This window comes from Neomonachus schauinslandi, chromosome 16, assembly GCF_002201575.2.
Source record: "Neomonachus schauinslandi chromosome 16, ASM220157v2, whole genome shotgun sequence".
Lineage (NCBI taxonomy): Eukaryota > Metazoa > Chordata > Mammalia > Carnivora > Phocidae > Neomonachus > Neomonachus schauinslandi.
Genome location: NC_058418.1, coordinates 9,818,298 through 9,841,513, shown reverse-complemented (window position 1 = coordinate 9,841,513; position 23,216 = coordinate 9,818,298). Strand labels below are relative to the sequence as shown.

At 59.1% G+C, this 23,216-nt stretch overlaps 2 protein-coding genes across 11 annotated transcripts in view; one reads left to right on the top strand and one right to left on the bottom strand.

Moving 5' to 3' along the window:
- Positions 1-1,444: 1,444 nt before the first annotated feature.
- Positions 1,445-10,438, top strand: KLC3 (kinesin light chain 3). 10 transcript variants are annotated; one of them, XM_021681337.2, is made up of 13 exons: positions 1,445-1,566; positions 4,799-5,064; positions 5,487-5,717; positions 6,049-6,118; positions 6,502-6,721; positions 7,007-7,094; positions 7,185-7,286; positions 7,721-7,894; positions 8,362-8,452; positions 8,530-8,567; positions 8,652-8,758; positions 8,920-8,983; positions 9,113-9,267. In XM_021681337.2, the coding sequence occupies exons 2-13, from the start codon at positions 4,807-4,809 to the stop codon at positions 9,182-9,184; spliced, it is 1,515 nt and encodes a 504-aa protein (XP_021537012.1). In that variant the 5' UTR covers positions 1,445-1,566; positions 4,799-4,806; the 3' UTR covers positions 9,185-9,267. The 10 variants fall into 10 exon arrangements, with proteins under 10 accessions (XP_021537012.1, XP_021537015.1, XP_021537016.1 ...); XM_021681340.2 differs by lacking the exon at positions 1,445-1,566 and adding an exon at positions 1,841-1,888; XM_021681341.2 differs by lacking the exon at positions 1,445-1,566 and adding an exon at positions 1,912-2,179.
- Positions 9,309-23,216, bottom strand: part of ERCC2 (ERCC excision repair 2, TFIIH core complex helicase subunit) — a 15,217-nt gene continuing 1,309 nt past the window's right edge. The window contains exons 2-22 of the mRNA XM_044911302.1: positions 22,802-22,879; positions 22,663-22,725; positions 22,384-22,497; positions 19,394-19,510; positions 19,192-19,308; positions 18,859-18,982; positions 18,663-18,759; positions 18,394-18,527; positions 18,146-18,314; positions 16,745-16,863; positions 14,405-14,474; positions 14,252-14,321; positions 14,051-14,152; positions 12,898-12,961; positions 12,044-12,165; positions 10,736-10,828; positions 10,554-10,626; positions 10,351-10,421; positions 10,114-10,257; positions 9,830-9,973; positions 9,309-9,555 (exon numbers count right to left, since the gene is read on the bottom strand). Of these exons, the coding sequence (XP_044767237.1) occupies positions 9,463-9,555; positions 9,830-9,973; positions 10,114-10,257; positions 10,351-10,421; positions 10,554-10,626; positions 10,736-10,828; positions 12,044-12,165; positions 12,898-12,961; positions 14,051-14,152; positions 14,252-14,321; positions 14,405-14,474; positions 16,745-16,863; positions 18,146-18,314; positions 18,394-18,527; positions 18,663-18,759; positions 18,859-18,982; positions 19,192-19,308; positions 19,394-19,510; positions 22,384-22,497; positions 22,663-22,725; positions 22,802-22,879 (2,178 nt within the window). The 3' untranslated portion in view covers positions 9,309-9,462. The remainder of the gene's footprint in view (positions 9,556-9,829; positions 9,974-10,113; positions 10,258-10,350; positions 10,422-10,553; positions 10,627-10,735; positions 10,829-12,043; positions 12,166-12,897; positions 12,962-14,050; positions 14,153-14,251; positions 14,322-14,404; positions 14,475-16,744; positions 16,864-18,145; positions 18,315-18,393; positions 18,528-18,662; positions 18,760-18,858; positions 18,983-19,191; positions 19,309-19,393; positions 19,511-22,383; positions 22,498-22,662; positions 22,726-22,801; positions 22,880-23,216) is intronic.

Genomic DNA, 23,216 nt, shown 5'->3' with positions numbered 1-23,216 from the left:
ACCCGGCTCCAGGCCCTGCACTGCCTCTTCGTAAGCTCGTGGCAGATCCAGAACTGATGTTCAGCACCCTGAGACCAACCCCGTGCGGGGAGGAGGGAAGGGTTTGTCTGCCCCCTTCTACCCTGTTCCCTAGAAATACCTGGGGAAGTTAGAGCATGAGTTTGAGTTTTATTTCCCATTATTCAATCAACAGCTCTTCGCCCAACAATTCGCTCTGTGTTCGGCCTGTGCTGGGTAGCCTGGGGACACAATGGTGCCTGAGACCGTCCCCTCCTGGGACTTGCATTCCAATGTTGGAGACAGACCTGTCCTCAAGACAGCGACGACCCAGAGTGGCAGGGCTGAGTCATGGGAGCCCAGGAGGCTGCCACAGCCGGGGAGGAATGTCTCATCCAGCCTTGGGGGTCGGAGAGGGCTTCCTGGAGGAGGGAACATCTGCACTGGGGCTCAGAGAACAAGGTAGCAGAGAGCAGGTTGGCCGTGGCTCTGAGGAAAGGTGCGGATCTGCGCTGTAGTCTGGGGTCTGGACCACGGGCCAGCAGCGCCCTCTGCTGGACACATCCTGTAGTGCAGCGACCCAGGTACTGCAGGAGTTTGGAAAAGCGTCGCGTTGAACCAAATTCTATGATGTGAGAATCCTGTGCGCCCAGCTTTGGCCAATTTACGTTTCTAAGACTTGATTCATTCAGTCAACCATTCAGCAAATACTTATTGAGCACGTACTTTGCACCAGGCTCTGTTCTGCTAAAGATACAGTGCTGACAATACAGAGCCCTATCCATACGCTAACTCATTCAATCCTCGCAGCCTTTGACCTTCCCCAGTTTACAGATTCAGAAAATTGACGCACAGAGAAGTTACATTACTTGCCCAAGGCCTTCACAGCCAGTAAGTGCTGGAATCAACTTCAAACCCAGAGCCCAATTTTTAGCCATTACAATTACCTCGCCAATAATGTGATGAAACATCATAATATGACCACGTTACATAAAATAATTTTAGGCCCTGGAAAGTTTTGTGAACAAGATCAAGCAGGGGAATGCGGTAGTGTTTTGGTGAGACGGTGTAATTTGGGAGGGGCAGTCAGGGAAGGCCTCTCGGAGGAAGCGGCCTTTGAGAAGCTCCCAGACTAACGGATGGGATCTGTGGGAAGAGAGGTCCAAGCAGGGGGCACAGCCAAAGGAAAGGCCGGGCGGCAGGCACTGAAAGAAAGCCGTCGGTCTGGGATCCAAAGTTTCCAAGATTCCAGCTGCGCTGAAAGCCGGCTTTCCAGACTCCAGCGCGCTGGAATCGTCCTCGGATTCCCCGGGCCCGACAGGCCACGGGTTCGTCGGCGCTGATTCTGCTACTGCCTCAGGGCCGGGGCCGCGGGGCTCCAGTGGAGCCGGGCGGTGGGCGGGGTCGGCCTCACCTGCGGGGGCGGGGCTCCCGGCCGCCCCGCCCCTCGGAGGAGCCGCCAGCGGCCTGACACTCGGGGCTCAGCTGGGAACTGCGGGGCGTGCGCGCTGTGCGGGACGCGGCCGGGCGCATCCCGGCGGAGCGGGTCCCGGAGCCGCCCGCGCTCAGGTGGGCCCCCCGAGTGCCGGGCGGGAGTCCCGGGGACCGCGAGGATGGGGGTGGGGGCGGAGGGGGAGGGCTGGGCCCGGCGCACCCTTGGGCCCGCTGGCTTGGCGACGGGGACGGGCCTTGGGGCCCCTGGGAGCCCCCCTGCCCCGCCCTGGGGCTCCCCCGCCGGGTCCGGAGGCCCAGCTGGGGCGCCCCCCCGCCCAGGGCGCAGGTAAACAGGAGCGAAGACGGGGCGGGGCCTGGGGGGAGGGAGGGGGCCCTTGTGACGGCCTGGCTGGGGAAGCCCGGGTGCGCGGGACTGGGCCGGCCCGCCAGGGGCAAGGTGTGTGGTTTAGGGGGCTGGCCGTGGTGGGGGCCTCCTGCCTGCTGGTGTGGGAGTGGAGCTGGTGCGTGTGAGAGACGGTGTAGGAAGCCCAGGTGTGTGTGATGGTGTAGGCAGCTCAGGTGTGTCTGATGGTGTAAGAGGCTCAGGTGTGCGAGCGATGGCGTCAGGCGGTGGGTACCGGTAAGAAAGGCAGACGGACGGTCCGTGGAACCCTGCGCGGGCGCCGAGGGACTGTGGGAATGATGTGGAGCTGTTTCGGAGATAGGAACACGTGGGCGACCTCTGATTGTGAGTCTACTGCGGGGGGTGGGGGCTGGGGGTGGGGGAGGGAGGTGAACTGTTTGTAGGATTAGGTGCGCGACCCAGAGCTTTGCGGGGCTGGGCAGTCTGTCTGCCTGTAAGGTGCGGGAAGCCGCATGGATGGCCAGGGCCTGCCTGTGATTAACACCGTCAGCTGTGCGGTTGTGCGTGCGTGAAAGGGAGTTGTTCGCGGGACTGAGTGTGGGCAAAATCGTGTGAAAAATGGTTGGAGCTGTCAGAATGACTCTCCGTGAACTTATGTGAACCTGACTTTGTGGGGCTTGTGTGTGACTCTGAGTACGGTGTGATATGCACACACATACGTATAGCGAGAGGGCTTGGCCAAAGCCCCACATATACGTAGAGATTGATGGCAGGTGAGAGCCTGCAGAATATAAAATCCATGGCTGATGTGCCTTCCCTACTGTGTGTCTCAAGGTATATGATCGTGAGCACGGGCGGAGGTACCCAAACCACTGGGCTGCTTATGGTGGACTAGAGGGTACACGCAGAAACCGTGGATGATCTGTCTCCACCGCTGCCTGTGCCTGTCGTGGGCACCCCCCTGGGACAGGACGGCTGAGTCTGTGTTCAGGAACCACTGATATGCTCACATTTGGAGCTCTGTGTGTCTGCGTGCGTGCTGCGGGCGGGTGTGTGAATCCCTGGCTGGCCTGGCGAGGTGTTGGAGGAAGTGGGGAAGGAGGTGACAGGTCCGCAGTGACTCCTAGGAGTGAGTGTGTGTGCGTGTGCACACGTGCCTGGAGGAGGCACGTGATGGAGAGTTAGCTGCTTGCAGGACCGTGTGAGTGCGGGAGAGGGGTGTGTCGTGGGGGTAAGTGCAAGGAGACAGACTGAATGTGAGTGATTTGGTTATCTTTTCACAGTGGGGGGTGCGGGGTGGACAGAGTTTGTGTGTGTGTGTGTTGGCTTTTATCCCTGAGAGGAAAATAGACCTGTGTGTTGGGTTGTCTTTCCAAGAGGAGAGCGTACATGTGTTATTTTTTTTTTTTTAAGATTTTATGTATTTATTTGACAGAGAGAGACACAGCGAGAGAGGGAACATAAGCAGGGGGAGTGGGAGAGGGGGAAGCAGGCTTCCCGCAGAGCAGGGAGCCCGATGCGGGACTCGATCCCAGGACCCTGGGATCATGACCTGAGCCGAAGGCAGACGCTTAACGACTGAGCCACCCAGGCACCCCTACGTGTGTTATTTCTAAAGAGTATATGTGTGTGTGTGTGCCCGAGTTAGTGTGTTAGTTTTTTTTTTTTTTTTAAGATTTTATTTGAGAGAGAGAGCAAGAACGAGCCGGGGGAAGAGTAGAGGGAGAAGCAGACGCACCGCTGAGCAGGGAGCCCGATGCGGGGCTCGATCCCAGGACCCCGGGATCATGACCTGAGCCGAAGGCAGACGCTTAACGACTGAGCCACCCAGGCGCCCCTGTATTAGGTTTTTTGAAAGGAAAATGCGGATGTGTGGGACTGTATTCAGTTTTATTTTTTAGAGAAGACAGAGCATGTCCAGAGTATGTCGTGTTTCTGAGAGGAGAATGTTTATCACATTCTATTTTTAAGAAAGGAGTGTGTGTACGTTGAGTTGTATTTCTGAGAGGGGAGCGTGTGTATGAGCGGGTGTGTTTCTGAGAAAGTATGTATATATTGCACTGTATTTGAAAGAAGAAAGCATGTTTCGATTTCTGAGAGGAGAATGCGTGTGTCGCGTTGTGTAAGAAGGGAGGGTGTGCGTGTGTTGGGGTCTATTTCTGGGAGCGGACTGTGTGTGTGTGTGTATGGTGTGTGTATAAGGGCACCACGAGCTGTCATTGACTTTGTCACCCACAGACAACCACATTGTTGGGACCCCCACCCAGTAGCATCGAGGCCTCAGACTCTGAGTTGTCACACGGCTAGTGTGACATCCCTGGGCTGTGGCTGCCACACGTGTGTCCCACCATGCCTTGGGCTGGCTGAGCCTGTCTGCAGTGGAGGGTGGAGCCCGTTCCCTTGGGTCTGTCAGCTCCTCAGGTCCTGGGAGCTGACACGTGAGCCGCCCCCGTCCTGATCCCCCCAAACCTAGAGGGCTCCTCTGCTTCCGGCGCCCCAGCCCCTTGGCCCTGTCCTCCCGCCCCACCCCACCCCCAGTGGTCTGACTGGTTCCCAACAAAACACCCTAAGAATGAGCTCATGGAGAGGCCGCCTCCACACGCCCCGCCCCAAGCGCCCGGCAGAGGCGGGGGCGTCCAGTCCAGGTGACACGGCCGGGAGGTGTCCTGGGCCCGGGGATCTGGGGCCCTTGGGGTGGACGGGGCTGGCCAGGTGAGCTGAGGGCAGGTGAGAGACCACGAGACCACTGTTTGCCCTCTTTGGGTTAGTTATACGTGGGGTTTTGGACTTGCCCTCGGGGCAGGGCCCGGGGCTGAGGACAGAGCTAGACTAGGATGTTCCCAGTTGCCGGCTGGCTGGGACGGGTGTGGGACAGGGAGCCAGCCGGAGTGAGGAGGGCGTGGGGACAGAGGGCCAGCCGGGATGGCTGGACAGGGAGACAGTCGGGAAGGGTCCTCCTGGGCCCGAATGGCATACAGGCTGACGATTCCCCAACCCCCCCAGGAGCAGCAATGTCAGTGCAGGTGGCAGCCCCTGGAAGCGTGGGGCTGGGCCCAGAGTGCCTGAGCCCCGAGGAGCTGGTGCGGCAGACCCGACAAGTGGTGCAGGGGTTGGAGGCCCTGCGGGCCGAGCACCATGGCCTGGCCAGGCACCTGGCTGAGGCCCTGGCGGGACAGGGCCTGGTGGCCGGCTTGGAGCTGCTGGAAGAAAAGCAGCAGGTGGTGAGCCATGCGCTGGAGGCCATCGAGCTGGGACTGGGTGAGGCCCAGGTATGAGGGGACCAGCTCTCCAGCTATGCGGGTGAGGCTCAGAGCGGGGAGGAGGCCTGGGGATGAGGGAGACAGGTATGCGGTGGGGGTGGGGAGCCAGGCCTGGGGAGGAGAGGCGCTAGGCCGGAAATGGGATTCCTGGGCAGCATTAGGGGGTCCTGGTGTGGTGCAGGGGCCCCTGAACCAAATGGCATCCATCTATAGAACTCTGGGTCCTGGGGAGACTTTGGGGTCACATGGGTAGAATATGAAGTGTCCCTACATGTAATTTGTGTGGCTGGGTGAGATCAGAAGGGTCCCTGGACAGGATCTGGGTATGGCCGCTGGGAGCCCCTGCACAACCTTGAGTACCATGGAAGCGGGGGACCCTGGGCGGAGTGGGGGTGCTCGGGGTCGGGCCCCTGACTCCCGGGCCCACGCAGGTGCTGCTCGCCCTGTCGGCGCACGTGGGCTCGCTGGAGGCCGAGAAGCAGCGGCTGCGAGCGCAGGCCCGGCGGCTGGCCCAGGAAAACTCATGGCTGCGGGAGGAGCTGGAGGAGACGCAGCGGCGGCTCCGGGCCAGTGAGGCGGCCGTGGCCCAACTGGAGGAGGAGAAGAGCCACCTGGAGTTCCTGGGGCAGCTGCGGCAGTATGACCCGCCCGCGGGGAGCCAGGTGCTGCCGGGCTGGGCCGGGTGCTGGGCCTCATCCTCCTTAGACACCCCACAGACCTGTACCCCCCCCGGGAGCCCCCGCCGTGCCCTAGATCCTCCCTCCAAAGCTCTGGACCCCTGACAGAGTTCCACAACCTCCAGACCCACTAGAATGTCCACAGAAGCGCCCCCTCCGGCTTCCACAAAGCCCCCAGATCCTCCCCAAGCCCTCAGGAACACCCCCCCCCACCGAGGCTCCTGACCACTGCCTCCCTCAAACCCGGAGATCCAGGACCCCGGTCTCTAAAGCAAACTCCCAGCCCTCTTGACCCCCCCTTTCCTGCCCTCCGCAGCGGCCTGAATCCCCCCCTCGCCGAGACAGCCTGGCCTCCCTGTTCCCCAGTGAGGAGGAAGAAAGGAAAGGTGGGTGTCGGGGATCCTGCAGTTGTGGGGCCGCTCAGCCCCGGAGGACGAGAGGCTGAGGCTGGGGAGGGACCATGAGACCCCGAGGTGGGTGTCCGCGCAGGGGAGCACGAGGCCAAGGGGCTGGGTCAGGGTGGGTGACGGCCGAGGCTGGAAGCCGTGAAACCAGGCGTGGTGGCCACCACGCCGCCGGCCAGGCAGACCCCGTGTTCAGGTCCCACGGACCAGCTAGACGCCTGCGGTCCCGACCTCAGAGGCCCGGTGCGGGGCCCGTCACCCCAGGTGCCCGTGGGGCAGCTGTAGTCCTGGGGGAGGTGTCCCCTTTTACGCGGTGGAAAGGCTGGGAGGCCGGCGGCGCCCTGATGCCCGGCGGCCGCCCACAGACCCCGAGGCAGTGGGGGCTGCCGCGGCTCAGCAGGGGGGCTACGAGATCCCCGCCCGCCTTCGGACCCTGCACAACCTCGTGATCCAGTACGCGGGCCAGGGCCGCTACGAGGTTGCTGTACCGCTGTGCCGCCAGGCCCTGGAGGACCTGGAGCGGAGCTCAGGCCACTGCCACCCCGACGTGGCCACCATGCTCAACATCCTGGCGCTGGTATACCGGTGAGACCGCAGCCGGCCCTGGACTCGTCGTTGGGGGCGCGGGAGCTGGGGTCCTGCTCTGCCAGCATGGGGCACCTGGGTGGGTGGGGCCGGGGGAAGCCGCGGTGACCCAGGCGAGGAGTCGTCAGCGTGAGAGACCCCAACAGCGTGGGGAAGGGACCGGGGGCTTGCCAGCAGAGGGAGCCTGTGCTCGACTTGGAAGGCAGTGGAGACACCCACAGGGGACCGCGGAAGGGTGACAGCCCAGCGTGCCTGACCCCCCTCCGTCCCTGGGCCACCTCACAGGGACCAGAACAAGTACAAGGAGGCCACAGACCTTCTCCACGATGCCCTGCAGATCCGGGAGCAGACGCTAGGCCCTGAGCACCCTGCAGTGAGTGGGGGCCCAGGAGTGAGGGCTGTGGGGCCCTGCCTCTCCCCCCCGCCCCAACACACACCCTGACCTGCCTCCCCTACCCTGCAGGTGGCCGCCACCCTCAACAACCTGGCGGTGCTCTATGGGAAGCGGGGGCGGTACCGGGAGGCAGAGCCCCTGTGCCAGCGAGCCCTGGAGATCCGGGAGAAGGTACTGCCCACCCCCGTGGAGTCCCTGGTCCACCGGCCCCCGCTGCCCACCCCCACGGGCCCTTCCCACTTGATCCTGATGCGCTCAATTCAGTGGCTCGTGCCTTGTGACCCTGATCCTATGATGTCCTTCCCATCTGCTCTTGTGAGCCCCCAGTTTGAGCCTAGATAATCTCATGACCCCACTATGCTTGACCTTTAATGAACTCCATCTGATCTTGACTCTACTCCTCCTCCTACATCACTTCATATGCCTCCCAGCCCAGTCCTGACCTTCTAATCCCATATGACCACCTTGACCTGATTAAGCCTGTTTGTGCAACTTCTACCCTCTGGTCTACAATCTCCTAACTCCCCATTGGTCCTATGAACCTTTCCTCATGACCCCCCCCCCTTGCGGCTATCAGTATCACACCCATCCCCCCCAACCCCTAGGTCCTGGGCAGCGACCACCCGGACGTGGCCAAGCAGCTCAACAACCTGGCCTTGCTCTGCCAGAACCAGGGAAAGTTCGAGGAGGTGGAGCAGCACTATGCCCGAGCCCTGAGCATTTATGAGGCCCTGGGAGGGCCCAACGACCCAAACGTGGCCAAGACCAAGAATAACCTGGTGAGGGCGGTGCGGGGCGCAGGTACAATTCGGCCCTGGGGCTGACCGCCAGGGGTCCCCCAGGAGAGACACCCACTGGCTCAAGTGAGCCGCTGGAGCAGGGGCCCTCTAAGATCTTGGCCTCTGATCTGCGCCGACTCGTGAGATCACTAGGCACGTAGAGGACATGGAAGCCACAGGAAACACGCAAGTTGGTGGGGTCAGATGACAGTGTCAGATGTTTATTGAGCTCTAGACCCCCTTCTTAGTCCTTAAGGGAAAGGACCATCCATTTCTTAAAGGACCCTAAGAGATAGGTGCTCCTTTCGTCCCATTTTGCAAATAAGGAAACTGAGGCACAAAGGTGGTGTCACTAGCCCAGGGTGGAGCAGGAACCAGTCACCTGCCCTAGGTCACGAGGTGGGGGGAGGGGAAGATGCGCCGGGGGCGCTCCAGATCTGAGCCACGATCACCCACCCTCCCCGCAGGCCTCAGCCTACCTGAAACAGAACAAGTACCAGCAAGCAGAAGAGCTGTACCGAGAGATCCTGAGCCGCGAGGACCTGCCTGCCCCTCTGGGTGAGCCCCCGGCCCCGCCCTTGCCCCCCCCAGGTAACTGCTCCATGTCCCCACTGCACTGTCCCCTCTGTTCCTAGGAGCCCCCAACACAGGCACAGCTGGTGACGCAGAACAGGTGAGGAGGGAGGATGGGCTTCGCTCCTGGGGCGGGGACTGGAGGAGAAGGGGGGCACTGACTGGTCCTGGGCGCCCTCCCCAGACCCTTCGTCGGAGCAGCTCCTTATCCAAGATCCGGGAGTCGCTAAGGCGTGGAAGTGAGAAGCTGGTCTCCCGTCTCCGAGGCGAGGGGGTGGCAGGGGCAGCCGGGTGAGTGTCTGATCCGAGCAGGCAGCTTCTGCAACCCACCCCACTCCCTGTCCTGTTCCAGAACCTTCCACGGTTCCCCTCTCCTACCCGTACAGTCACATCCGGTGCCAGGCAGGTCTTGCCCGGAGTGGGAGGCAGACACTGCCACCCTCTCTTCACAGGATGAAGAGAGCCCTGTCGCTCAACATGCTAAACGTGGATGTTCCAAAGGCTGCTGGGCCCCAGGTGAGAGGGGCTGGGGGGCACGCTGGCAGGGCCAGGCTGGTGTGGGAAGGGACCCAAGAACAGAAGGGCCGGGGGAGGGACGGGCCGGGTCCTGCCCCTTGCCCACCCCTCCCCTGCGCCTGTCCGCAGTTCCCCAGTCAGCACCCGGGCGAGGTCTCGCGGACCCTCAGCACCAACACCCAGGACCTGGGCCCCCACTGAAGGTGACAGGACTGCGTGGCTGCAGCTTCTCAGGAAGAATGGGGAAGGGGTGAGGGGGTGGCCTTTCATTTCCCCAAGTTGCTCCCCACCTCTTGGGGGCACCCACGGTATGGGGCTCCCCGTTCTCCTCTGATTAAAGGCTGTAGATCTGGAAGCCAGGAATGTCTGCCTGAGGTTCCTGTGAGGACCTGAGGCCACCTCCCAGCCGCTGGGCCCCAGGGCCAGGTGAGCCCCCGGAGTCACCGCATGCACTGCTACGGCCCTGTCCGCACCTTGAGCTACAGCTGCTGGGCAATCTGCTCTATCCTCCGCAGCGTCTCCTCGGATTCCAGCTGCTCCCGGCTGAGCAGGGACAGGCCCAGCTGGTCCTCCTGGAGGGGGGGAGAGGAGTCAGCTCTGGGGTGGGCCGGACGACTGTAGCGCGTCCCCACAGGCCCTCCCTGGGGCAGAATGTTTGAATCTAGAAACACCCATCGAATGGGGAACATCCCCCTGGAAACAGAAGCCAGGCCTGAGGAGGGAGAGGGAAGCCAGCTGCTTTCCCAGATGGAGAAGGACTCTGGCCGCGCCCCTGGGCCCCCTGGCCTGTGGGCACGCGCACACACACCCCTGTGTTGAGGGCAGGCCAGGCCCCCTCCAGCTCACCCGGTGGAATGGCTGAGCCATCTGCCTCAGGAAGTACTTGGCAACCTGGACTCCCTCATCCACAGTCAGGTTGAGGTTGGCGTCGGTGAGGTGCTCCTGGATCCAGCGGGGCAGTTTCCCGCGCTTGTCTGCCCGGGCAAACCGCTTTCAGCAGAAGGGCGAGGGAGAGAGGGAAGACATCAGGCCCCCAGTGCGGGGGGGCGGGGGGGGGACCGGAGCCCAGGCCTCCTTCCCCATCTAGAAAAGGGGGACAGCCTGGTAGGCAGAGGCCCCTGCACCCGCACCTTATCGGCAAAGACCATGAGGCCGTAGTCTGTCTTGCCCCGGATGGCCCGGCCCACACACTGGGCCGCATGGCGCATGGCGTCGAAGGTGAGAAAGTCATTCTCTCGGATCTGGAACTGGTCCCGCAGGTACTCCAGCCGTGCCTGCCCGAGAGAAGAGAGCAGAGCGGTCCCTCCCGCCCCTCCCGCATGCCAGCCCAGGCCCGATCCCTCCGAGCGGCCCCCGGGGCTGCTCACCTTGAGGATGCGGCTCTGCGTGTAGACGTAGGGGACGCCGAACATGATGACCGCGCGCCCGTAATGGTGCACTGGGGGGGCGAGCACAGGAAGGGGGCCGGAGGGAGGGGGAGGTCAGGCTGTTGGGGGGGGGCGGTCCGCTGGGGGAAACAGCCAGAGCCCCATGCAGGCACCTGGGGACGGGGAGAGCCTGGCCCACTCACCAAAGTCGATTCCCTCGGACACTTTGCCCCGGGCCACGGACAGCAGGATGGCTCCACGACCATTCTCACAGGCCTGGGGAGGGGAGGCCGAGACAGGCGCTAGGTCCCCCAGAGCTGCGTCCTCCGGGCCCCCTGCGTGCAGTCTCCTGGCCCTCCCCCTGCCCCCCCGCGCCCATGCCCACCTCCTGGTACTTCTCCAGGGCGACGCTGGTCTCGGCCCCATCTTGCGTCTCAATGAAGAGGAGCTTATTCCTCTGGATGTTTTCAAGAATGCCCTGGGAAGGACAGCAGGCAGGTCAGGCTGTGGGTTGGCAGGAAGCGGCTTAAGGCACAGGCATCCTGGCTCCGGTCAACTCTGCCCCGGTTCCTGTGCGGCCACCCGCTTCGGTCCCAGGGTCCCAGCGGCCAGCAGAGACTCGGGGGGGCGCTGGGGGGGGTTGCGGGCCGGTCTCACTCCTGGAGGAAAGCTCTGTGATTCCAGGCACGGAACCCATCCCCGCACCCCATCTTTCGGGCAAGTGGGGCAGGCATATGGCCCAAGATGGCCCATTAGGACACTCCGCCCCCCCCAGCTGGTGCTTAGTGGAGGGGCTGATGTAGGCCAGGCCGGGGCTGCCCAGAGATTTCCGTGACACTGCACTAGCTTTGTGACAGCAACCAAGGACAGACGCAGGGACAGACCGGTGTGACAGAATGGAGGGTCCAGAAACACACTCGCACACCGATGGCTCACCCATACCATTCAGGGGGGACAGTACTTTCCAGTGAATGGGGCTGCAGCAACTGGAGTTCCACAGGGGGAGACAAAGAACCTCGACCCTGACCTTACACCACACACAAAGATGTGAGGTACCTCACAGACCAGATGTGAAAGCTAACACGAGGCTTCTAGAAGAAACACAGGAGGTGATCTTCAGGACCTTGGGGCAGACAAAGCTTCCCTAAATAGGACATACAAGACTCAGGATGTGGACTTGGGTGGCCAGCAGCCACCTTTCCCACGGTGTGGAAAGCGCCCATCTGAGGACAAGACCAAGGTCTTGACCAAGTGGACAAGGCTCCCCCACCCCGCTCCCTGGAGTGTGGCTCAGCCAAGTTCTCTCATCTCACCCTAAAGAAGCGCCTGCCTTCACTACCCGAGAGCTGGGCCATGATGCACGAGAAGTGGAGAGGTCACGACGGCCCCCCTGCCGGCCCCCCAGGGCCTGGCTGCGGTGAGCCCCATTTCCAGAACACTCTGTGACCTCACCCCTGCACTGTCCCGCAGGGGCTCTTGAGTTTTTAACCTGGATGTGGGGGGAAGGCAGGGGGGACTAAAGTATACACCGTTTGTTCTGTGAACTGTTCGTATGTGTTTTATACACTGTCCTGTCACCTACGATACATGTCACCACTTAAAACACGAGACAAACGAAGCCAACACACAGAGGGAGAGAGGCGGGGGCTGAAAAGAGTGGAGCCCCCCCCGGGGAGCGGGTGGCTGGGCGTACCTGCTCATACCAGGAGGCCACAGTGCTCTCCATGTACTGGTAGCTAGTGAAGAAGGCCACGATGCCATCAGGGACCACGGCGGACATCTCCAGCAGGAGGTTCCCATAGTTCCGGATCACCGCTGGGGACGGCGGGGGGAGGGCGGGGGGGAGTGGTCAGAGGTTGTGCGCAGGTCCCGCTCCGCCCCCCATCAGAACTTTCCTATCTGGGCGCCTGGGTGGCTCAGTTGGTTAAGCGACTGCCTTCGGCTCAGGTCATGATCCTGGAGTCCCGGGATCGAGTCCCGCATCGGGCTCCCTGCTCGGCAGGGAGTCTGCTTCTCCCTCTGACCCTCCTCCCTCTCATGCTCTCTGTCTCTCATTCTCTCTCTCTCAAAATAAATAAATAAAATCTTTTAAAAAAAAAAAAAAAAAAGAACTTTCCTATCTAATGCCCCGTCTTGAACTTGGGGTTCCTAGAAATCCCCGAGGCCACCTGGAGGGCTGTTCACACACATTCCACTTGTCTTTCCAGGCCCCTGGGAGGACAGCCTGGAGTTAGATGTGACCATGTGACTTGCCCTCGCCAATGAGTGCAGAAGCAGCCGTGGGTCACTTCCGGGTGAACACCTTTATGAGGCACAGCACCATTACCAGGATCCTTCCTGCCACCCCTCACCCTCGCAGTGACGCATCCAGTGGGGAAGGTCCCCAGGGGGAGGAGACACAGGGCAGGCCCCCACCAACCCACGGCGGCACATACTATGAGCAAGAGGTAACCTCTGTGTAACCCCACTTGGACTCGGGGCTATGTGCCAGCTTGCTGCAGCCTGGCCTCTCAGAACCCATGCAAGCCGCCCCCACGAGCAGCATACCAATATCTTCCCGGGTCTCAAACTTGGAGCTGATGGCCACCTGGTCGTTGCCACGACCAATGATCTGCAGAGAGCGAGAGACGTCACGCTAAGCAAACGGCAGCACCTACTGCTGGTGCCGGGCTCAGCTTCTTACAGACCCGAGGTCACGGACTGAGCCGTCGGCTCCCCTGTTATCTGCACGGCACGGGTGACAACCTCCAGCCCGGAGAAGGTGAGCTGCCTGCCCCAGGGCACGCGGCAAACCCACGGCGGCGGCAGGACTGAGCCCGAGTCTGCTCACGCGGCTGACCAGCAAGCACGCGCTCCCGGCCCCGGCGTCCGGGCCCGGCAGTTCCCGGAGAAAGCGTCTCACCACGACCTCGGCAGCCACCAGCCACGGGTGCGCCCCCCCCCCCCCCACCAGCAACTCCACAGACCACGGTGTAGGACGTGGCCGTCACCAGTCCCCAGCCCGTGAAGGGCAATTCCAAAGGCCAAGAAACTCCAGACAGTTCACTTCGGCGCCAACTCCTCCAGTAGCAAAACCCGCCCTCACCTGAGTCTGTCCAGAGTCCTGACTTAGCCGCCTTAGTCTGAAGTCCCAAAACATGCTCCTGCTGAACTAGGACTTCCACTGGCGGGAGCTGCCCCAACCCCGCTGGGAAGGCCACATAGCACACAGCATGTGCTTTGTTTTTTAGTCTGGAAAATTCTCAATTCTAAAATACATCTGGCCCAAGGGATTCAGATAAGGGATGGAGGGCCCACGTTATGATGCCTGTTTTACAAAGGAGACTGAGGCAGAGCAGAAGGGTCGTCATCATCAAGGTCACGGCCAGAGGACAAACTAGGCAGAGCCCACGTTAACCAAGACGTTGACTGAGTGCCGACCGGCACCAGGCCCTGGGCCACATAAGCGTTTTATACCCGCCCTCTCACTATCCCCTCAACCACCTGGGAGGTCAGGGAGGCTGCATTCCCATTTTACAGATTAGAAACTGAGGCTTGGGGAGTCACACCCACAGGGAGAGGTACCATCCAGCCCCGATCTGTCTGAATCCAGAGTCTGTGCCCTCGGCTGTAACACTCTCCTGCCTCAACAGCAGCGGGGGACAGAGGGAGGAAAGGCGGCCCACCTCCCCTGGCCCAGCACCCACCCTCTCCCACGCACCATGGGGCAGAGGCAGACCCGGGCCAGCGTCATGGTGAAGGTTGCCAGGGTGACAGGATGGAAGTCCAGAATCTTGGGGTAGATGTCCAGTGGGGACAGGGTCTGCAGCAGGGACAGCAGGAGGGATCTTAGCAGAACTGGGCAGCAACCAGGAGCCTCACACTTGAGGGCTGGGCACTGGGGGCGGAGAAGGGTCCTCACCCCAGATGTGATGATGACAGACTGGAAGCGCTCGAACACGGGTTTGATGGCCAGTGAGGCGTCCATGCAGCTGTAGGAAGCAGACGAGGTGATGAGGACCCCGCTGGTGCCCGCGTGGTCTGTTCACACCCCCAACACTGGGTCGGGTCTCACCTGAAGTGCAGGATGGGGTTGGCAATGGTGGGGGTCCTGTCATCAAAGGGCTCGATGATGATGGTGAAACCTACAAGCAGGTGAGATTCCTGGTCACCAGTCGTTGCCACACCCACCCGGCCACTCTCTCCTGCCCCATTAGTGACTGGTGGGCCACAGTTCTCAAGCTTAAAACCCAGGCATCGGGAGTTCAAAGTACACCCCAACTGCCCGCTTCTCCCAGGGCTGACACCCACTCAGGGAGCATCATGAGCAGAGAGCACCAAACGGTCACTCCTCAGACTCTCCCACACCACGACTCAAGCCCAAGCCTGGAGCCCTCCGCCATGATTCTTGTATCTAAACCATCAGGCAGGTCAGCTCTGCTTCCAAAGCCTATCTGCAATCTGACCACTCTCCCCACCCCCTCCCCCACTATCAACTCTAGCCTGGACTATTGCAGTCACCTCCCTGGGCCTCCAGCTCCCAGCCCTGCTCCCTTCCCAGCAGCCAGAGGCACCCTGTGAAATCCTGAGTCAGGTCACATCCCCGCCCTGCTCAGAAGCCCTGCACAGCTCCCCAGGCCCCTTCCAGAGTCCAAAATTATCTGTGAGACCCTGCCACACTGACCCATTTCCTCCTGGCTCATAGGCCACCTCCTAACTTTCAAAAACCACCAGGCTCACTCCACCCCAGGGCCTTTGCGCTTGCTGGCCCCACAGCCTGAAAAGTTTTCCCAGGCAGCTGGTTCCATTTGGTCATTTGAAACTCAGCTCAAATGTCAGTGCCTCGGGTGCCTGGGTGGCTCAGTTGGTTAAGCGACTGCCTTCAGCTCAGGTCATGATCCTGGAGTCCCAGGATCGAGTTCCGCATCGGGCTCCCTGCTCGGCAGGGAGTCTGCTTCTCTCTCTGAACCTCCCTCCTCTCATGCCCTCTATCTCATTCTCTCTCAAATAAATAAATAAATAAATAAATCTAAAAAAAAAAAAAAATGTCAGTGCCTCAGGCCTTCCTTGGCCACTGCAGGCATGCTCCAACATGGCAACACTTTTGTTTCTTGTGAAAACTATCCCTTTCTGGAATTATTTTGAGTCTTTGCTACCTGTCTTCCTCTCTGCAATGTAAGTTCCAGAGATCAGGAATAAGGTCCCTCCGTGTTCCTGTCACTTCCTCAGTGTTAGGCCTGGCCCATTTTTTGAAAAAATAGGTGAATGAATGAATTCACATATTCAGTTTCACTTAATTAAAAACAAAAACAAAAACAAAAATGTCCTCTGTGCCCAGCCCTGTACTGGGGAAAACAGTGGGAACTGAGACAGTTCCGGCCCTGCCCTCTCAGGGCTCAAAGTCTGATGATGGGGACACAGTCCTGTCCCCAGAGAGTGACCACTCAAAGTAGACAGGGCTGGGACAGGGGAGCCAAGAGGAGGGGAGCTTGACCCAGCCTAGGGGTCAGGGCGGGCTTCCTGGAAGAAGGGACATCTCTAGCGAGGCAAGAACTGAAAAAGAGGAGGAGGTAAGTAGTTGGGCCCTGAGGAATATTGGGACAGATGTTCCAGGTAAAAGAACGTGAAGTGTTGGTGGATGGGGAAGTGGGGAGGAGAAGAGAAAGCCAGTCCCAGAAGGAAGATGGGGTGGGACAGGGGGATGGACACAGAAGGAAGCTTCTCATGGGACTCGCTGCTAACAGGTGCTGGGGTTGGGGGACAGCCTCTCCATCCTCTGGGCTGGTGCAGGGTGTCAGGAGTCCTGACCTGGTTTCCGGGATAGAGCAGTAATCGCCAGGGATCAGACTGAGCCCTTGGCCAGCTTAACGCTGAGGAGGGGAGGGAATGCTGACCAGTGAAGCCTCAGGACCACTTCCCCTCTTCCTGGCACGCTGGATACCTGAGCACTGCACTCAGCTCCCTGCCCCCAACCCCAGGCACCGGGTCCCACCTCTCTCTCCAGCCCCTCTCCTTCACCCATCGTGCCCTAGATCCCGGCCCCTCCCTTGCTCAGAACCTCCCATGGCTCCCCACTTCCCGGGAGTAGAAGGGCCAACTCCTTACCACGCCCTACAGGGTGAGCGACCCTCCCCCCCAAGAGCTCCTCTGGCCTCATCCCCCATCCTACTCCACTCTGCAGCCAGAGGGAGCCTCCAAAAATATTAATCCGAGCACGAGGCTTGGCTAACTCAAGACCTATCTGTGGAACCTCCCTGCACTCGAAACAAAGCCCAAACTCCTGAGCCCAGCCCTACAAGGTCCTGAGTGTCCCAGTCCCACAGACAAGCCTCTGGACTCTGCTGGGATCCTGATTCTGGCTGCCGGGGTGGGGGGGCGGGGGGGGGGGGTGTTCCTTGCCGAGGCAGGAGCTTACCCTTGGCGTAGGTGCTGACGAGGGTGGCGAAGTTAGCCAGGAGGGTGAGTGGAGAGAAGTCGGCAAGGTCAGAGATCTCCAGGGTGTGCAGGAGGGAGCGGAGACGCTCGGCACAGAATCTGGTGCAGAGGCCAGGTGGGGTCAGGGGGGCGGCGGAGCGCCAACGGGATAGTGACCCCCCCTCCTCCGTCAGCCCGCACACACGCCTTCCCAGGTGACTGGGTGCTTGGTGGGGACAGACTGGGGCTGTTTCAGTCACCCGTGACTCCACACTCTCCAACTGCACACACCGACCAGCGAGCAGACGCTCTAGTCACGTGGTCACACAATCTCATGCAGGTCCTTGGTCAAAGAGCACAGAGCAGGCGCTCAGGGAACATGACTGGCTAGGATCCTATCTTTGCCCTCACGAGTCCCTGATGAAGGAGGACAGACGACGCCACCCCGAGGGCCGCCCCACCCCGAGAGGCAGGGTGGCCAGGGCCTTCGGAGCCCTACAGGCCTGGCTTCACACGACTCCCCCACAAGGTGCTGTGTGACCCTGGGCGATGGCTTGCCGTCTCTAGGCCACACTGTCCTCATCTGCAGCCAGGGACGCCGTACTGAGACTCCACAAGATGCAGAAAGTCAAGTGCTTAGCTCATCATTGGTGCTCAAGACAGGGTGAGTTACTTCTACCACTGCTTTCTCATTTAACCACCACAGAAACCGGAGAGAGTAAAAGTGATGACCCCCTACCCATTCAACAGAGGAGGAAATGGAGATTCAGAAAAGACCAGTGACTTATCCAAAACAGCAAAGGAACAGTAGAGAAGGCCCCACCCCACTCCCAGGTCCACGCTCTGCTTGCTCTGTGCTGGGGAGACTGACCCACCCCACAGTCTGCCTGGGGGGTGTTCCTGCCCTCAGACTTCCAGGGGAGAGAGAGAAGCACCAGCAGGAGGAGACGGGGGTCCAGGGGATCCACGGCATTTCTACCCCCTCCCCAGCTCACCCCCTGCTGGGTCTTGTCAGGAGCCCCACTCCAGGACCACTCCCTCCCGTGCCACCATGGCTTGAGGTGGGAATTCCTGAGCTCTTACAAGTGCCCAGGCCCCCTGTGGGCCCTTCTGCCCTGCCCACCCGTGTCAGCAGTCCCTCCATCAAGCGCTCTTCAGGTAAGCCCTCTGAGGAAGCCACGTGTCGCCTGCCAGTTTCCTGCCCAGCACAGGGACCCAGGAGCAGCTCAGAGGCGGCCCGCGGGTCGGCCATCACACGCGATCCTCCTACCTGGATCACTGACTCCCGACACCAGCAACGTGGTGGCCCCAGCCACGGAGGCCGAGGTTCAGGGAAGGCCCAGGGTCTGCCCCACGCCCCCGTGGGGACCCGACACCACCCCCCAGCCGCGTGGGGCCTCACCTGAGGGGCTTGCGCTGGATGCACACGCGCTGGGCCAGGCCGCTGAGGAAGGCGGGGGGGCTCTCCTGCACCACGTGCTGGACCCGCAGCCGCCACTTGACATACTCCAGCAGCCGCCGCAGGAAGCCCAGGAAGTGCTCGGCCGTGCGGATGGAGCCGGGCACAGCCTCTGCGGGACGAAGGCGTCAGCCACCACGGCGGCGCGGGCAGGGGACAGGAAGCGGGTGGCGGGGGGACGCGCGGCTCACCCTGTAGCACCTCGTCAGGAAGCACGGGGTTGGCCAGGTGGGCGTCGGTCTCCCGGGCGGCACTGGCCTCCCGCAGCCCCTCCACCAGGCGGCAGTACTCTTCCCGCAGCCGCTGCTCATCGGTCTCCTTGATCCTGCGGGGGAGGGGGGCATGTGGGGGCGGGGGCGCGGGAACAGGGCTGGTGGCCCTGGGGGCAAGGCGGGCAGAAGAGGCGGGGGCCAGATGGCAGGGGCGGGTGGGCACCAGGTGGAGCGGACAGAGCCCCCACCTGAGCACCGTCTTCTGTAAGGTCTCCAGGTTGCCCTGGCAGCGGTCGAGGGTCCGGCGGGTGATGTTGACGCTCATGGAGTCGATGCAGACATTGTCTAGAGAAGACAAGGGAGGAGGCCGGGCTCAGGCCGCTGGAGCTGCTGGAGCGGCGGCGGAGGGCCCGGATTCCCCGGCCGCCCGCGCTCCCGACTCACCAATATTGTGGGCCTCGTCAAAGACCACGACGGCCTTGCGGGCCAGCTCCTTAGACACCAGCTCTGCAATCTTGGGGTCCAAGAGGTAGTGGTAGCTGTAAACCACCACGTTGGCGTGCAGGATCTGGGGGCCGAGGAGGGCAGGGTTAGCCCAGCCTACCCGAGCGCGCCCTGCCCCGCCACCCCCCACCCTGCACCCCACCGCGTCCGCCCTCCCAGGCCCACAGAGGTGAGGCGAGACAGACACGGGCAAGGGGCAGATAGAAGCTAACGGACAGACAGACGGATGCGCAGGCAGGCGGGCTGTAGGCCGGCCCCCAGCAGCCTCCTCACCGAATAGCGGGCGAGGAAGTAGGGGCACCAGCCCTGGCGCCGTCCCAGGGTCTTCAGGTCATCCAGGTTGTAGATGCCAGCAGGGAGGGGCACCTGGCGCCCATGGACATCAAACTCCTGGGGTGAGAGGGTACCTGAGGGTCAGGGAGGCTGGCTGCTGCAGCTGTCTTGCCCTCCCTCCCTCAGCCCAGTTGGCAGGTACCTCATAGAAGCGGCAGTGGGGCAGGCTGGGGTCCTGCTGGTACTGCGCCCGCACGTACGAGGCCGTGAGGCTGTGGCATTTCCCGTCGACGTCTTTCCCAAAGCGCAGGGGCATCACCTGGGGGCGGGGGGGGGGGGGACAGCTTAGTGCCAAGAAGCTCAACCATTCCTCAAACCCAGGGCTCTACACCTGCCAGCTAGGTGGGATAGGGGGCTGTCCTGTTCGGTCTGGGGGGAGAATGAGGAAGTCTGGGGGAAACTTTTAAGATACCTGAGAACTTAACCATGGTTGGGGGGGTGGCGTGTAAGAGCAGTGCAACTGTTAGGCTCTTACAGTGATCTTGGGGTTATGAGTTCGAGCCCCATGTCAGGTACAGAAATTATTTAAAAAATAAAATCTTGGGCGCCTGGGTGGCTCAGTTGGTTAAGCGACTGCCTTCAGCTCAGGTCATGATCCTGGAGTCCCGGGATCGAGTCCCGCATCGGGCTCCCTGCTTGGCAGGGAGCCTGCTTCTCCCTCTGACCCTCCCCCCTCTCATGTGCTCTCTCTCTCTCATTCTCTCTGTCTCAAATAAATAAATAAAATCTTTTAAAAAAAAATTTATAAAAAATAAAATCTTGGGGCATCTGGATGGCTCAGTCGTTAAGCGTCTGCCTTCAGCTCAGGTCATGATCCCAGGGTCCTGGGATCGAGCCCTGCACTGGGCTCCCTGCTCCGCAGGAAGCCTGCTTCTCCCTCTCCCACTCTCCCTGCTTGTGCTCCCTCTCTCGCTGTGTCTGTCAAATAAATAAAATCCTTAAAAATAAATAAAAATAAAAAATAAAATCTTAAATAAAGGAAAAAAAAAAAGGGGACACCTGGGTGGCTCAGTCGTTAAGCGTCTGCCTTCAGCTCAGGTCATGATCCCAGAGTGCTGGGATCAAGTCCCGTGTCGGGCTCCGGGCTCCTTGCTCAGTGGGCTCCCACTCTCCCCCTGCTTGTGCTCTCTCTGACAAATAAGTAAAATCTTTAAAAATATATATATATATATTGGGCGCCTGGGTGGCTCAGTTGGTTAAACGACTGCCTTCGGCTCAGGTCATGATCCTGGAGTCCTGGGATCGAGTCCCGCATCGGGCTCCCTGCTCGGCCGGGGGTCTGCTTCGTCCTCTGACCCTATCCCCTCTCATGTGTTCTCTCTCTCATTCTCTCTCAAATAAATAAATAAAATCTTTAAAAAAAAAAAAAAAAAAGTTTCAAAATATATATATATATATATATATACACACAAAGAACAAATTCATGGTTGCCAGAGGTGAGGGGGTAGGGGTGAAGGTGCTCAAAAGGTGCAAACTTCCAGTTATAAAATAAGTAAGTCCTAGGAATGTAACATACAGCATGGAGACTCTAGTTTAAAATACCATATTGCATATTTCCAAGCTCCTAACGGAGATTTTAAAAGTTCTCATTACAAGAAAAAAAATTGTTTAACTATGTGAAGTGACAGATATTAACTACACTTACCATGCTGATCATTTTGCAATATATACAAATACCGAATCATTACACTGTACACCTGAAACTAATGTTATGTCAATTTTACCTCGATTTAAAAAAAAAAAAAATCAAGTCTTGAATAATCTTTAGCATGTAGATTAAGAATAACTGCTTTGGGGCGCCTGGGTGGCTCAGATGGTTAAGTGTCTGCCTTCAGCTCAGGTCATGATCCTGGAGTCCCACATCGGGCTCCTGGCTCAGCTGGGAGTCTGCTTCTCCCTCTCCCTCTGCCTCTCCCACTGCTCATGCTCTCTCTCTATCTCTGTGTCTCAAATGAATAAATAAAATCTTTAAAAAAAAAAAAAAAAAAAGAATAACTGCTTTATCTTTGCAAACACTAAAACACCCAGAAACTTGGCCAGCCTAAAAATCAGGGGAGGTTCTATTTTTTTAAATAAATCTATTTTTATTTATTTATGAAAGAAAGAGAGAGAGAAAGCACACACAAGCGAGGGAGAGGGAGAAATAGACTCTCTGCTGAGAGGGAGCCCGATGCGGGGCTCGATCCCAGGACCCTGGGATCATGACCTGAGCAGAAGGCAGACGCTTAACGACTGAGCCACCCAGGTGCCCCAAGAACAACAGTTTTGTAACATAATTTAACTAATATTCTACATGTCATATGTTATATATAAATATCATGATGATTTCTAATGTTTTAGTATTTTGTACGTGCTAAGGGCCGTACACTACATTATCTCGCCTAATCTTTTTTTTAATGATTGAGATACAATGGACTTACAATACTCTATTAGTTTCAGGGGTACAACATAATGATCTGATACTTGTAAATACTGCAAAATGACCACCACAGTAAGTCTAATTAATATCCATCACCACACAGTTACAATTTTTCTTTTCTATCTCCTTAAGTAAGCTCTACACCCAACGTGGGGCTTGAACTCATAACCGGGAGATGAAGCATCACATGCTCTACAGACTGAGCCAGCCAGGCGCCTCTCTTAGTGACTTTCAAATAGACAATACAGTATTATTAATTATAGTCACCATGCTGCACATTACATCCCCGTGACCTATTTGTTTTATAACTGAAGTCTGTACATTTTGACCCCCTTTGCCCATCTCACCCACCTTCTCCCCCCCCTTGCCCAATCGGATCAACTGTATGAAGCCAATAATTAATTACCCTCATTTTACAGAAAGGAAGACTGAAACCCCACTGTAAAAATCACCTATCCAAGAATACATGACTATTAAGTTTCAAAGCCAGGAAACCTGACCTGCCAGACTCCAGGAACTGCCTTTTAACCTCTCAGGCTAGGGAGAAGGTGTGTTTGGGCCGCCTCATCAGAAGTCAGAATTTGATGCATGAGAAGTCTGCAACTGGTCCCTGCCTGTCTCCCTGAGAGGTCTGGTTTGGGGATCTAGGACTGGTCGGATGGAAGTTTCCTCAATCCTGAGGCTTGGGGGCAAGGGGAGAAATGGGCACGCACCTCAGGATGAATACACAGGTTCTTCCGGGAGCTCAGAGCCAGCCCCAAAAATGGTAGCTTCTCACCCTCCTGCTTCTCATAGAAGTTGAGCAACTTTCGCAGCTCTTCGATCACCTGTTCTCATCGAGGAAGGAGGGGACTCCAGCATGAGACCCTGCCCAGCCTGGCCCAGCCCCTTCTCCAGCTTCCCCAACACCCCCCAAAGCTATGAGGGCAACCACCAGGGGGACCAACAAGTCCTGCGGGACTGGGGGAGCCCCAGGATTGGCCCTGGCTCACCTTCTCAATCTCAGGCACAGTCCTCGAGCAGTAGATGAGTTTAGTCACTTCCAGTGGATACGCCTGCCAGTGACAATGGGCTCAGCCCCCATTGGACCCCTTCCCTCTGCCCGCCTCCGCAGGCCCAGGGGTCACTTACCCTCTGGTATGCCATGATCAGGGCCAACAGGGATACTGTCTTCCCAGTGCCTGAGGGCATCTCTAGGACTCCATGACCCTGCATGTTGAGATGAGAGAGACAGAACTTCAGGGACACAAACTCTGGGGACCACTCCCAGAATGCCACCATCTTGAAAATACCAGCACAACAGCAGTTAAAAGTCTAGGCCCCAAGGGCAGTGGGTTTGAACCCCACTTTTGCCACCTCTTTGTTGAGTGGTCTTAGGCAAGAGCCTTCACCCATCCGGCCTCAGTATCCTCATCTCTAAAACGGGCCTAGAGGGCGCCTGGCTGGCTCAGTCGGAAGAGCATGTGACTCTTGATCTCAGGATTGTGAGATCGAGCCCCACGTTGGCTGTAGAGATTATGTGTAAAAAAAAAAAAAAAAAAAAAAA